The sequence below is a fragment of the Coregonus lavaretus genome (genome assembly GCF_964263955.1).
Source record: "Coregonus lavaretus genome assembly, chromosome: 4".
In the NCBI taxonomy this organism is placed as follows: domain Eukaryota; kingdom Metazoa; phylum Chordata; class Actinopteri; order Salmoniformes; family Salmonidae; genus Coregonus; species Coregonus lavaretus.
The window spans coordinates 8,560,246-8,575,752 of NC_139991.1; the positions used below are offsets into that span (position 1 = coordinate 8,560,246).

The 15,507-nt window shown below is 45.8% G+C and overlaps 1 protein-coding gene across 1 annotated transcript; it reads right to left on the reverse strand.

The window, feature by feature from the left end:
• Nucleotides 1-529: 529 nt before the first annotated feature.
• On the reverse strand, nt 530-14,913 carry LOC311127147 (transcriptional repressor CTCF-like). Its single transcript, XM_084158923.1, has 13 exons — nt 14,749-14,913; nt 12,700-12,981; nt 12,390-12,581; nt 11,880-12,231; nt 11,339-11,509; nt 11,090-11,223; nt 10,849-10,969; nt 9,531-9,680; nt 9,254-9,414; nt 8,852-9,034; nt 2,114-2,249; nt 1,827-1,994; nt 530-1,620 (listed from the first exon to the last, which is right to left on the reverse strand). Exons 2-13 carry the CDS (start codon nt 12,970-12,972, stop codon nt 1,340-1,342), a joined length of 2,322 nt encoding a protein of 773 aa, XP_084015049.1. The 5' UTR covers nt 12,973-12,981; nt 14,749-14,913; the 3' UTR covers nt 530-1,339.
• Nucleotides 14,914-15,507: the final 594 nt, after the last annotated feature.

A 15,507-nucleotide genomic window follows, 5' to 3' on the forward strand; every position in this document is an offset into this window, starting at 1 on the left:
GAGCTTGTGTTAGAGGGAGAGCAGTGCAGGTGCACAATGCAGTCTAGTATATATTCATTTATAATATAAATTAAGGTTCATCATGGAACTGACCAGAATGCAGGAAGGGAACAAAATGTGCTAAAATTACAAATAAATAATTGATTTTACATGGATGGGTTAGAAAATGCAGGGGATGACTGGTGATCTAGGCAATTGGTTTCTGGTGTGTCTCTCCATGAAGTGATTACAACATCAAGCAAGGGAAAACCAGGGAGGGGACTAAAATTGTGTTTTAATGAAGCACTCAATATCAGAGGAAACTTCAAGGAACAACCATTATAGTCTAGTTCCTCTACTACTCTGAACAGGTTTCTAAAAAGAGACTTGTGGGCATAAGCCTTTCAGGTGTCAGAAGAATGTAGCAGATAATACTCTAGTCTAAACATGATGAAACATCCTAAAGTGTCTATACATATCAGTACTACATGCCATGCTAAATAAGCCTAATCAAGGCTGAAACTGAAACAATTTGACTCAAGACACCCCAGTAGGTTGATATTTTTATTTTTAATTGGCTGTACAGTCAAACATTCTCTCACCCCTCCAATCATTTCATTGCCATTCAAGCCCCCTAGCATTTCATTTCCATGGTACAAAAGAAAAAAGCATCAAACCAAAAAACAAATCAATTCTAAAAGCTTTAACATGAGCAAGGTATTGTGTTTCATTTGAAAACAGCATAACATTTTGTAAAAGCAGAATATTTCAGGTCATCCCTAAACTTTGATCCCCTAACAGGGTGAAAGCACATAATTGTTTTTAGACAGACAACAGAGCACGAGGAGAGGGCCAACATGAGATCAAATGTGGGCCAAAATATGCTACAGAGAAAGCATGCTCTGAGGGCCTATAGAACATCATTGACAGCAGAATGAGCACATGATTTATGACATAATACATTATCATGATCTAAACCACACCCCCTCTCCTTACATCTTTTCCAGTGACAACAGTCTGCATAATGTTATCTAGATTCTGTATACACACATAATTCAACATGAGGGTGTAAGGTGTTTCGCAGTGGGATGTAGATAGAGATCACGAGAGAGGAAAATAAGCTCTTAAAAAAATAGAATGGGCTAAAGGTATCTTTAGACATGTCCCAGGCATTATCATCAACATCAGAGAGAGAAAGATCTAAGGTTACGTAACTGGGGTGTATATGTGTGGTATACGTGTATGGTGTATGCGAGGGAAGGTATGTGTGTTGTGTTTGAGAGTGGGTACAATGGGGTGTATGTGAGTGTACAAACGGGACAATTTGTATTGCTGGATGCAAACAGAGGCTCCGTCTTCATCACCGGTCCATCATGCTGAGAATCATCTCAGGAGTGAGGTCACCGTTGGGCGGAGCCTCTGTGACCGACAGTGCCACTTCCTGCACCACCTCCTCCCCCTGGAATGACTCTTCTACCTGATTGGCAGGCTCTCCTTCAGCATGCTCCACCTCTACTGCCGGCTCCTCATCCGCGACAGCTTCTTCCTCCTGGCTCGCCTGCTCAGCTTTCATCTCTTTCTTCACAATGATGTCATCCACCTCGCCTGTGGTCTCATCCTCCACACGGATGATTGCCGCCGCTGAGGGAAGAAGAAAACACATCTGTTCAGCTGTTTTGGGACTTTTGAGTCCTTTGGGGTACTGATCAGTGATCTGTACCTGATTAAATATGCCAAAGTATTCACTCTATTGCATGTCTGCATGAAAAGTGATTCCTTCAAGAAATTAAGTAGGGAGGGTGGTATTTTTTAAGTATTCCAACAGGGTACCAGTGAGTGTGACTCACTTGGGGCAGGTTTGGGCTTGGGAGGTCTTCCACGTTTCCTCTTGGCTGGCGGGCCCACAGGGGCAGGGACAGGGACAACAGGTGGTGCCTGCTCCACCTCAATCTCAGCTAGCAGCTCCTCCTCATCCTCATCCTCCTCCTCCTCCTCAATGTCATCCAGCTCAGGCTCTGTGGAAGAGAAGAAGAAGAAAGTCCTGATTTTAGCGCTGTACCCTTAAGATACACAGTACACAATATTATTATTGCATTGTATAAGAACAAGAAAGTGAAATGTGACTTGGTCGTACCGGTGTCGTCGTCATCGTCATCCCGTCTGGAGCGCATCTTCCTCTTCCTGCCGCGGCGGCCTTTCTTGGGCGGGGTTCCGTTCTCGTCGCCGGTGTTCTCTCCGTTACAGTTCTCCGCGTGACGCAGCATGGTGTTCTGAGGAGCAAACAGTCATATACAGTGCCTTCAGAAAATAGTGAGATACCCAATGGGCTGGACGATTCTCTTCATCACTCATCTTGAGAAAATGTATACTAAAAACATAGAAATCAGTCATTAACATAACGGAAAACGCAGGTACTAGGGATGGGGGTGTGAGCATGTGGGTCTGGGCAGATGAGATGTAGTATTTTGTGTGCGTCTAAGTTGTTGTTCGTATGTGTATGTTTAACTGGTTTCAAAATAATAATGAAAAATGGAAGAAAACTAAAACATTTAAAAGTATTCATACCCGTTGACGTATTCCACATTTTGTTGTGTGACAGCCTGAATTCAAAATGGATTAAATTGATTCTCTCTCACCCATCTACACACAATACCCCATAATGACAATGTGAAAACATGTTTAGAAATGTTTGCACATTTACTGAAGATAAAATACAGAAATATCATTTACATAAGTATTCACACCCCTTTGCTATGACATTCCAAATTGAGCTCAGGTGCATCCAATTTTATTTTGATCACACTTGAGATGTCACACCAACTTGGAGCCCACCTGTGACAAATTAAATTGTTTGGACATGATTTAGAAAGAAACAGTCCAAGGAACTGTCCGTAGCTCTCCGAGATAGAATTGTGATGAGACATCTGGGGAAGGGTATAAAACAATTTCTAGAGTGTTCAAAGTTTCAAAAGAGCACAGTGGTCTCCATCATTGTGAAATGGAAAAAATATGGAACTACCCAGACTCCGCCTAGAGCTGGCCGTCCGACCAAACTGAACAACCATGCAAGAAGGACCTTGGTCAGGGGGGGATGACCAAGAACCCAATGACCACTCTGACAGAATTACAGAGTTCCTTGGCTGAGATGGGAGAACCTGCCAGATTGACAACAGTATGTACAGCACTTCACCAATCTGTTTTTTTTGGGAGAGTGGGCAGACAGAAGCCAGCACGCTTGGAGTTTGCAAAAAGGCATGTGAAAGACAGATAAGGCAAAATATGATGTGGTCTGATGAGAAAAATGGAACTATTTGGCCTGAATGCAAAGCGCTATGTTTGAAGAAAACCAGGCACAGCTCATCACCCGTCCAACACCATCCTTACCGTGAAGCATGGTGGTGGCAGCATCATGCTATGGGGATGTTTTTCAGTGGCAGGGCCTGTAAGACTGGTAAGGATAAGAGGGAACAATGAATGGAGGCAAATACAGGCAAATTCTTGATGAGAACCTGCTTCAGAGTGAAAATGACCTTAGACAGGGGTGAAGATTTACGCTCCAACCGAAAAATGACCCCAAGCATACAGCCAAAGGAACCCTGGAATGGCTTCAGAACAAGAATGTGAGAGTCCTTGAGTGGCCCAGCAAAAACCTAGACTTGAATCACATTGAAGATCGGTGGAAAGACTTGAAGATTGCTGTTCACCGCCGCTCCCCATCTAACTTGTAGAGCGACTGCCTTTAAAAATCAACTAATCCCTTTGAAAACGACCTATGTGGCATCGATGAGTCAGAAACTAGTGTCAAAATTATCAACTAAGTGTAAATATAACAATTTGGGATATAAAGTCAGTCTAAAACAGAGTTTGAAACATCCATGCACCACACAGATAAATTAAAATTGGGGTTTGATTTGACAATGTCCATTTGCCCACTAACATGGGATGAACAGCTGCGGTGATTGCTCTCTATCCAATAGCATAGACAGTGCGACAGACCTGCTCAGCAGCTCCGACTGTTCACATAAGACAACACGTCGCACATTTTTTTTTAACTTGAGAAATACTGCACCAAAATTGCGCAGCTAAAACATCCTCGGCAAAAACGTAACAATTTTTTTTACAGATTTATTGAGTTCTTAGATTCATTCAGTGACTCATGGGGGACAAACATCATTAACCAAATGCGGAATCGGTCAGGAAACATCTCCAAGACTGAAATCTCATTTTTAATGAGCAACAGAAAGACGCATGCCAATCGGCGTGTTCAGTGGCTCTTTAACAGAGGTTAAAGAAATGGGAGAAAATCCCCAAATCCAGAAGCTGATACAGACATACCCAAGACGACTCATGAAGCTGTAATCGCTGCATAATGTTTCTGCCACCGTCTCTTATGACCGGAAAGAGCTTCTGGACATCAGGACAGCGATTACTCAACTCGTACTGGACGAAGATTTTTTCTTTAACGAGTTGGACGCGAAGGATTTACTTCAAACAACCAACAACGCCCAAATCCCCGTCATTCGCATGAAGAAGAGACGTGAATATCGGGGACATAGGTCGGGGTGCCTTGTAAGGATCCGACGGCGAGTGGGTAATCTGCCTCTACCATCAGTCCTATTAACGAACGTACAATCATTGGATAATAAAATGGATGAGCTTCGATCAAGAACATCCTACCAGCGGGCATTAAAAACTGTAATATCTTATGTTTCACAGAGTCGTGGCTGAACGACGACATGGATAAAATACAGCTGGCGGGGTTTTCAGTGCATCAGCAAGATAGAACAGCTGCCTCCGGTAAGACAAAGGGTGGCAGTCTGTGTATATTTGTAAATAACAGCTGGTGCACGAAATCGCGAGGTTTTGCTCACCTGAGGTAGAGTATCTCATGATAAGCTGTAGACCACATTATTTACCAAGAGAGTCTATATTTTTCGTAGCTGTCTATTTACCACCACAAACCCATGCTGGCACTAAGACTGCACTCAACAAGCTGTATAAGGCCATAAGCACACAAGAAAATGCTCATCCAGAGGCGGCGCTCCTAGTGGCTGGGGACTTTAATGCAGGGAAATTTACATCTGTTTTACCTAATTGCTACCAGCATGTTAAATGTGCAACCAGAGAAAAGAAAGAAACACATTTTTTTTTGAAAAAATCTCTAGACCACCTTTACTCCACACACAGAGAAGCGTACAAAGCTCTCCCTCGCCCTCCATTTGGCAAATCTGACCATAATTCTATCCGCAAAAACTAAAGCAGGAAGTACCAGTGACTCGCTCAATACAGAAGTGGTCAGATGAAGCAGATGCTAAGCTACAGGACTGTTTTGCTAGCACAGACTGGAATATGTTCCAGGATTCTTCCGATGGCATTGAGGAGTACACCACATCAGTCACTGGCTTCATCAATAAGTGCATTGATGACGTTGTCCCCACAGTGACTATACGTACATACCCAAACCAGAAGTCATGGATTACAGGCAACATCGCACTGAGCTAAAGGGTAGACCTGCCGCTTTCAAGGAGCGGGACTCTAACCCGGACGCTTATAAGAAATCCCGCTGTGCCCTCCGACGAACCATCAAACAGGCAAAGCATCAATACAGGACTAAGATTGAATCGTACTACACCGGCTCCGACGCTCGTCGGATGTGGCAGGGCTTGCAAACTATTACGGACTACAAAAGGGAAGCCCAGCCGCGAGCTACCCAGTGACACGAGCCTACCAGACGAGCTAAATTACTTCTATGCTCGCTTCGAGGCAAGCAACACTGAAGCATGCATGAGAGCATCAGCTGTTCCGGACGACTGTGATCACGCTCTCCGTAGCCGATGTGAGTAAGACCTTTAAACAGGTCAGCATTCACAAGGCCGCAGGGCCAGACAGATTACCAGGACGTGTACTCCGAGCATGCGCTGACCAACTGGCAAGTGTCTTCACTGACTTTTTCAACCTGTCCCTGACTGAGTGTGTAATACCAACATGTTTCAAGCAGACCACCATAGTCCCTGCGCACAAGAACACTAAGGTAACCTGCCTAAATGACTACTGACCCGTAGACTACTGACCCGTAGCACACGTCTGTAGCCATGAAGTGCTTTGAAAGGCTGGTTATGGCTCACATCAACACCATTATCCCAGAAACCCTAGACCCACTCCAATTTGCATACCGCCCCAACAGATGATGCAATCTCTATTGCACTCCACACTGCCCTTTCCCACCTGGACAAAAGGAACACCTACGGGAGAATGCTATTCATTGACTACAGCTCAGCGTTCAACACATTTTTACATTTTAGTCATTTTAGCAGACGCTCTTATCCAGAGCGAATTACAGTTAGTGAATACATATATATTTTTTTATACTGGCCCCCCCGGGAAACGAACCCACAACCCTGGCGTTGCAAACGCCATGCTCTATCAACTGAGCTACATCCCTGCCGGCCATTCCCTCCCCTACCCTGGACGACGCTGGGCCAATTGTGCGCCGCCCATGAGTCTCCCGGTCGCGGCCGGCTGCGACAGAGCCTGGATTCGGACCAGGATCTCTAGTGGCACAGTTAGCACTGCGATGCAGTGCCTTAGACCACTGCGCCACTCAGGAGTACCATAGTGCCCTCAAAGCTCATCACTAAGCCAAGGACCCTGGGACTAAACACATCCCTCTGCAACTGGATCCTGGACTTCCTGACAGGCCGCCCCCAGGTGGTAAGGGTAGGTAACACATCTGCCACGCTAATCCTCAACACGGGGGCCCCTCAGGGGTGCGTGCTCAGTCCCCACCTGTACTCCCTGTTCACCCACGACTGCATGGCAAAGCACGACTCCAACACCATCATTAAGTTTGCCAACGACACAACAGTGGTAGGCCTGATCACCGACAACGATGAGACAGCCTATAGGGAGGTCAGAGACCTGGCCGTGTGGTGCCAGGATAACAACCTCTCCCTCAACGTGACCAAGACAAAGGAGATGATTGTGGACTACAGGAAAAGGAGAACCAAACACGCCCCCATTCTCATCGACGGGGCTGTAGTACGGCAGGTTGAGAGCTTCAAGTTCCTTGGCGTCCACATCACCAAAAACCTATCATGGTCCAAACACACCAAGACAGTCGTGAAGAGGGCACGACAAAGCCTATTCCCCCTCAGGAGACTGAAAAGATTTGGCATGGGTCCTCAGATCCCTAAAAGGTTCTACAGCTGCACCATCGAGAGCTTTGAAAGTTTCTTCAAGTGCAGTCGCCAAAACCATCAAGCGCTATGATGAAACTGGCTCTCATGAGGACCGCCACAGAAGGTACCTCTGCTGCAGTTACCAGCCCCAGAAATTGCAGCCCAAATAAATGCTTCAGAGTTCAAGTAACAGACACATCTCAACTACAACTGTTCAGAGGAGACTGCGTGAATCAGGCCTTCATGGTCGAATTGCTGCAAAGAAACCACTACTAAAGGACACCAATAAGAAGAGGAAACACGAGCAATAGACATTAGACCGGTGGAAATTTGTCTTTTGGTCTAGAGTCCAAAGTGGACATTTTTGGTTCCAACCGCTGTGTCTTTGTGAGACGCTGTGTGAGTGAATGGGTGATCTCTGCATGTGTATTTCCCAACGTAATGCATGGAGGAGGTGTTATGGTGTGGAGGTGCGGGGGTGCTTTGCTGGTGACATTGTCTGTGATTTATTTAGAATTCAAGGCACACTTAACCAGCATGGCTACCACAGAATTCGGCAGCTACCATCCCATCTGGTTTGGGCTTAGTGGGACTATCATTTGTTTTTCAACAGGACAATGACCCAACACACCTCCAGGCTGTGTAACGGCTATTTTACCAAGAAGGAGAGTGATGGAGTGCTGCATCAGATGACCTGGCCTCCACAATCCCCGACCTCAACCAAATTCAGATGGTTTGGGATGAGTCGGACCACAGAGTGAAGGAAAAGCAGCCAACAAGTACTCAGCTTATGTGGGAACTCCTTCAAGACTGTTGGAAAAGCATTCCAGGTGAAGCTGGTTGAGAGAATGCCAAGAGTGTGCTAAGCTGTCATCAAGGCAAAGGGTGGCTATTTGAAGAATCTCAAATATAAAATATATTTTGATTTGTTTAACACTTTTTTGGTTACTACATGATTCCATATGTGTTATTTCATAGTTTTGATGTCTTCACTATTATTCTACAATGTAGAAAACAGTAAAAATAAAGAAAAACCCTTGAATTAGTAGGTGTTCTAAACCTTTTGACCGGTAGTATACATTTTACCTCAATTACCTTGACTAACCTGTGCCCCCGCACATTGACTGTACCGGTACCCCCTGTATATAGCCTCACTACTGTTATTTTACTGCTGCTCTTTAATTTGTTTGTTATATAGTAAAAAAAAAAAAACGTATCTATATATTTTTTACTCACTTATTTTTCTTAAAACTGCATTGTTGGTTAAGGGCCTGTAAGTAAGCATTTCACTGTTGTATTCGGCGCATGTGAGAAATAACATTTGTTTTGATTCTACAAAGTATTGACTCAGGGGTGTAAATACTTACGTAAATTAGATATCAGTATTTAATTTTCAATACATTTGGAAAAATTTCTGAAAACATGTTTTCACTGTCATTGTCACTGGATTTTTTTTACATTTTGAATTCAGGCTGTAAAACAAAATGTGGAATAAGTCAAGGGGTATGAATACTTTCTGAAGGCACTGTAAGACCACAACATACTCATACTGTGGAGCAAACTAGGCTTCAATCCTCCCCAACCTGGTGAGAGGGTGTGTGTTTTTGAGTGTCCCGTATCCTGCTCGGGAGGATATGTGTTTGGATGTGAATGAGTCCTTTAGCCTGCACTTTGGATGTGTGTTGTCCCCTTACCCTGCGAGTGAAGGTCTTGGCACACTTGCTGCAGACGAAGGCAGTGGGGATGAAGTTGGGGTCATGGTAGCGTTTGAAGTGCATGTCCAGCAGCTGCTTCTGCCGGAAAGTTTTCTCACATTGGCTGCAGGCGTACGGCTTCTCCCCCGTGTGTGTGCGTCTGTGCATGATCATGTGACGCTCCTAGGGGTGAGAGGTTAAACATAGGACAGTCAGTGAACACACCCGGAGGTCTAGAACAGTCTCCGGCTGAATTCCAAACAGATCCATGGGATGCATCTCAATAGTTTAGTGGCCTCTTCTCCTCATCTCTGAGATTGATGATGGCAAATATATGATGGACATCCAACGTTTCAAATTAGTGAAGACAGGAAACAAGGAGAGAATGTCTCGTTCACTTACCTGTCTGCAGCAATAGTCACACTGGTCGCACTTGAAGCGCTTCTCATTCTTGTGGGACTTCTGGTGCTGGATGAGTGCGTAACGCTCGTGGAACACAGCATCACAGTAACGACACTTCCTGCCCATCTCCATGAACGAGTGCTGCTTCCGCAAGTGCACACCTGAGAGTGAGAAAGGAAGGGCCAATCCAAATTTAAGGAACACAGATGGATCCACTCAAGTTACAAGACCGTATTTCAGCAGAGAAGATATGACTGTGCACAAGCGAGTCGCTTACCCAGGTCGCTCTTGCGGGCGATGACAGTGTCACAGTGGGGGCAGTGGAATTTGGCCACATTCTCTGTGTGCTTCTGCAGGATGTGCATCTTCATGGTGCCGCTCTGTGTGAAACGAGCATGGCAGATGTAGCACTCATACGGCTTTTCACCTGCCAGAGAGAGGGACGGGTTATTAGGTTGTATGTGAGGCAGATACACTATATATACACACAAAAGTAGGTGGACACCCCTTCAAATTAGTGGATTCAGCAATTTAAGCCACACCTGTTGCTGACAGGTGTATAAAAGTGACCACACAGCCATGCAATCTCCATAGACAAACATTGGCAGTAGAATGGCCTTACTGAAGAGCTCAGTGACTTTCAACGTGGCACCGTCATAGGACGCCACCATTCCAACAAGTCAGTTCGTCAAATTTCTGCCCTGCTAGAGCTGCCCCGGTCAACTGTAAGTGTTGTTATTGTGAAGTGGAAATGTCTAGGAGCAGCATCGGCTCAGCCGCCAAGTGGTAGGCCACACAAGCTCACAGAACTGGACCGCCAAGTGCTGAAGCGCATAGCGTGTAAAAATAATCTGTCCTCAGTTGCAACACTCACTACCGAGTTCCAAACTGCCTCTGGAAGCAACGTCAGCACAATAACTGTTCATCGGGAGCTTCATGAAATGAGTTTCCATGGCCAAGCAGCCACACACAAGCCTAAGATCACCATGCGCAATGCCTAGCGTCGGCTGGAGTGGTGTAAAGCTCGCCGCCATTGGACTCTGGAGCAGTGGAAACGCGTTCTCTGGAGTGAAAAATCACGCTTCACCATCTGGCAGTCCGAAGGACGAATATAGGTTTGGCGGATGCCAGGAGAACGCAAATCCTTCTACCCCCCCCCCCCACTAAAAAAAAGAAGAAAAATAAATATAGGGTGGTTGTCCCACTGGCTATCATAAGTTGAACGCACCAATTTGTAAGTCACTCTGGATAAGAGTGTCTGCTAAATTACTTAAATGTTAAGAACTTGACTGGCCAGCACAGAGCCTTGACCTCAACCCCATTGAACACCTTTGGGATGAATTGTAACGCCGACTGCGAGCCAAGCCCAATCGCCCAACATCAGTGCCCGACCTCACTAATGCTCTTGTGGAAAGCCTTCCTAGAAGAGTGGAGGCTGTAATAGTAACAAAGGGGGGACCAACTCCATATTAATGGAGTGAGATGTACGACGAGCAGGTGTCCATATACTTTTGGTCAAGTAGTGTAGCATCGATCAACAAAACTAAAATCAGGAATATTTAGGTGTAAGGCTGAGAGATTGGGGTATGTGTTACCTGAGTGTGTCCTCATGTGTCTCTTCAGTTTGTAGGTGTCTCGGCTGGCATAGCTGCACAGACTGCACTGGAAGGGCCTCTCGCCTGTATGGGAGCGGATGTGTCTCTTCAGTTTACTCACCTGGGGCAAAGAGAGAGAGAGACAAACAGTTAAACGACATTCCAGAAACATTTCAGTTATACATTGCAAATGAGTTCTTACTAGATAACATGTAAACATAGATCAGACGTGTGTACTTACCTCCACACTAGCGTAGTCACACATGGAGCACTTGAAGGGTTTCTCGAATGTGTGTTTGTAGCGACGATGACGCACCAGCTCTCCACTAGTCACAAATGCCATGTCACAATCTTGGCATTTATGAGGACGAGTGCCTAAGAGAGAGCGGGAAGGGGCAATAGTAAACATAAGTAACCCTCACCCTATCCATTCAATAAGGATTAATTTTTTTTTTACAGCCTGTGACTGAGCATGTGAGTCTGTAGATACCTGTGTGTGTGTTGAGGTGGTTCCTCAGCAGTGTGACCGTTCTGAAGGCCCTCCCACACAGGTGGCATTTGTGCGGCCTCTCATCTGTGTGGCTCTTCATGTGGCGGTCCAGGTTAGAGCGCCGGGGGCAGGTGTAGCTACACAGCTCACACTGGAACGTCTTCTTCACACCTAAGGAGAGAGACACAAGGGGTTATTAAACACATTAAAGGTAGACTCAGCGAAATGACGTTGCCACGGGCAGCACCGCAGATATTGAGATGAGCGAAATGCAAGACGTCGCGCTCACTGTCACACACAGTATCTGCACATGTGCACAGGGTCGCTTCACGCTGGTAAGAGTGTGGTAGCCACGGGACCAAAACAGCAGAGAAGTTGAGCCTTGCGCTTCAACGCTCGTAGTTGTTGCAGAAATTGACCCACTATGCGTTCTACTTTCTGCATCTACGTCATCGCAGAGTCTACCATTAACACCCCCAAAAGAGAGAGGTTGCCATACCCCCACATACACACAAAACATAACCTTTCACACAACTCTGACCTTTCTTTTTTATCTTGGTTGGTTTGGGCGGTTTCATGTTGCCCACAACCTTCTCGGCGTTGACCTCAGAGAGCATCCCCTCCTGCTGCTCTTCCTCAAAGTCATACACAGACACGTCCATGTCCCGCTCCCCCTCCCCGTAACGCAGGCGGCTCTTCTTGCCCTTCTTCCCCTTGCGGATGCCAGCAGTTGGCTGGTAATCTGGGTCTTTGGACCAGGTCTGGTCCTCTACCTGGGGCTCAACTTCCTCCTCCTCCTCCTCCCCATGAGTCATCTGGAGCTCATCCTGGGCTGCCTGCAGTTCTTCCTGTTCAACTGTCTCCACCTCTCCATTCGCCCCCACCTTCACCACCTTCACCAGACAAAAACAATTTGCCAGGAAGGGGTTAGAGTTGTATTATAGTCAGTGCATCTCACCTGAGCCTTCAGGCCAAAGTGTGTATAGAAACATTAATCAGGATATTAAAGTGCTTGTTTAAAGTGTGTGTTTGTAGATGAGTAGCGTCTGACCTGGAAGCCCTCGGGCAGAGGGAGGGTGTGGCAGATCACTGGCTCTGCCTCAGTATTGCCTGCCGAGGCGTCAACGAAGCTGGCCTGGAGCTCTTCCACGGTGGCTGTAGTGACAGGGACCTGCACCAGCTGCAGCTGTCCAAGCCCCAGCGCTGCACTCGTCTGTTCCATGTTCCCCTCCATGTTCACTACCTAAATTCAAGACACAGTCAGGGTCAGTCAGTTCTCTGAATAATTTATGCCTACAAGTTTGGCTTACAAGGGACATTTTCCAAACCTTTCTCAATGTAAACTCACAAATCACACTAACCTGCAGGGTGATGATCTGTCCCTCGTCTCCCCCGGTGACTGTCACCGCACCGCCCCCTTCGAGGACCTCAGTCTTCATCTGTAGCAGGGCAGGGTCAAGGGTCGAGTCCAGGGTGTCCATCACCATCATTTCAACATTCCCTGTCACCTCTTGGGGTGCCACACCCCCCTCCATCAGGGCAGCCTCTGCAGTCTGGAGCAGCTCTGCTCCTTCTCCACTGTCCTGGAGACCCTCGACCTGAGCGGTCTCAATGGAAACGACTTCATCCTCCATAAAAGTGACCTGATAAGACCAGAAGAATTAAAAAATAACTTGATACACTATATATACACAAAAGTATGTAGACACCCCTTAAAATGAGTGGATTCGGCTATTTCAGCCACACCCGTTCCTGACAAGTGTATAAATTCGAGCATACAGCCATGCAATCTCCATAGACAAACACTGGCAGCAGACGATTCTGTGCTTCCAACTTTGTGGCAACAGTTTGGGGAAGGCCCTTTCCTGTTTCAGCGATACAGAAATGGTTTGTCGAGATCGGTGTGGAAGAACTTGACTGGCCTGCACAGAGTCCTGACCTCAACCCCATCAAACACCTTTGGGATGAATTGGAACACCAACTGCGAGCCAGGCCTAATCGCCCAACATCTGTGTCCGACCTCACTAAGTCCCCGCAGCAATATTCCAACATCTAGTGGAAAGCCTTCCCTGAAGAGTGGAGGCTGTTAAAGCAGCAAAGGGGGACCAACTCCATATTAATGTCCATGATTTTGGAATGAGGTGTCCACATACTTTTGGTCATGTAGTGTATTTTCCTGGGAACCATAGCCATTGACTGGTGTGGGACTGGCAACTTTGTTATTACTAACTTCTCTCTGTTTATTGCTGCTTGAGTGGTGTCATGTTACATGAAATGAGTCCAGTTTAGAAAACAAAGGTGTAGAGTTTCTGCTGACTTTAAAGTATGCAAGACAATTGCAATAATATGATTATTTGATCTTTAATCCTACTTCTCTGATCTACCGACCATTTGACAATGTCCCAATAAAAAAAGAACACTCACAAAATAAGCAGATCATTTTTATATATAAAAAAACTCACTTGTAAAAGGAACCTACCCTATTCACCCTCATGTGTCTTGCCCCGGTATAGCGGATGTTTTTGTAACATTACCGTGCAGGTTATAGATGGAGCTCTCTCTCTCATGACAAGTTTTAAATCGAAAGGCGGCTGTAGGCGGACTAGGCTAGCGCGACGGGACGTGGTGCTGATGATAGAAAACCAACTCTTATCAAGCTTCTGATGAGGAAGAAATCTACTCTCCGTGCTCGCACACTTATTTGGGCTACATTTAAGAGATTACTCTACATTCCCTCCTTCCGTGTTTACTCTCGGGAACCTTTGTGGAAACGTTACCTTGTTACCGACCTACTTAACTAGAGCCCCATTTTGAGAAGCCGTAAAATAGCTTGAATCCAAAGTAATACACAATTAGTGTTGATATATTAGAACCAACGGATTGTTCTAGAACATCGACTAAAATAACTACCCAGATCAGGGACTAGGTAGTAAATCTGAAAGACTACAGGAGAGATTTATTGATTCATTATTTTTTTCAAAGTGTAGCACCATGAGTGATTGGAAACATTTAGTTTACATTGATACGTATACATTGACATTGATACAAAGTTTAAACTCGAAATGTTGCGCTTTCGTTCTACAACCCGGAGACGCGGGTTCTCTTCTCAAAAGAGGAAACAAAGGGCACGAGAAGATGGACGCCTGGCCTATACAATCCCCTAAACATTAAGGCATTTATAAAGCCATCCGTGCCTTAATACGAACTAATAGCAGTCCAAATACACGAATAAGTTTAACAGAAGCTCTAACTTCTGGGTTATAAATGTTTTTAGTAAATTTTCGATAACGATAGAGGGAGACAAACACCCCCCGCCAGTCGCCTGGACCGCGAGCCCCATCGTGACACCTAGAGGCCGACGACAGCTCCTACAAAAATGCCCCCCTTCATCGGAGAAAGTAACGTTTTACCTGCTCCTCCGTCTTCCTTTTCCCGGTAAATTTGCTTGAGCGCTCAGTGCTTGTTTGGTCTTACTCTGGCGACGGTAGGGAAGCGTGCCCTTACGTCCCAGCGCTATTAATCCTCTCACGCTTTGGCAGAGTTGTTTCTTCACAAAATGGTGGCCTGGAGCGGGCGAGTGTGCATGCGCAGGCAGAGGCCCGACGGGAGAAGTGGGAGGGGGGTACCGCAGCAGTTGTGTGGCAGTGACGTCTGGGCGCCAGTTTCGAATACCAGCGTTCGTGGGCGTGGTGTCTGAGTGAACAGTTGTTTCCACATGACAAAGAAGTTGTATTTTTTCTATACTTAGTTTGCGTTAATAGGGCTATTTCACTATGAAAATCAAAATATTTAAAGACTAAAGACTACCATGCAACCACAGCACAAATGCAAGCTTGTAAGAATAGTTTGTGCAAGATGTTGTAACTTTCATTATATAACAGATGTTATTGTGGAGCTGGGAAGAATTGAAGCTGGCTATGAGAGTGTATATCCAGTGCTTGACTTGGGCAGGAGCTCACTGGAGCCGAGTACCGGCACCTCAAGCATTCTACTGCTTTAGCTCCTATTCCTCTTATAATATATTAGCTCAAAAGTATTGTGGAGCTCCTGCACCTAAAAATATACAGTACCAGCACCAACAATGTGCTGACAGTTATTTTAGTCCAAGTCAAGCACTGTGTATATCCCATATGCCGCCTTCCAATGATCAATAAGTTAATTAATGGTGA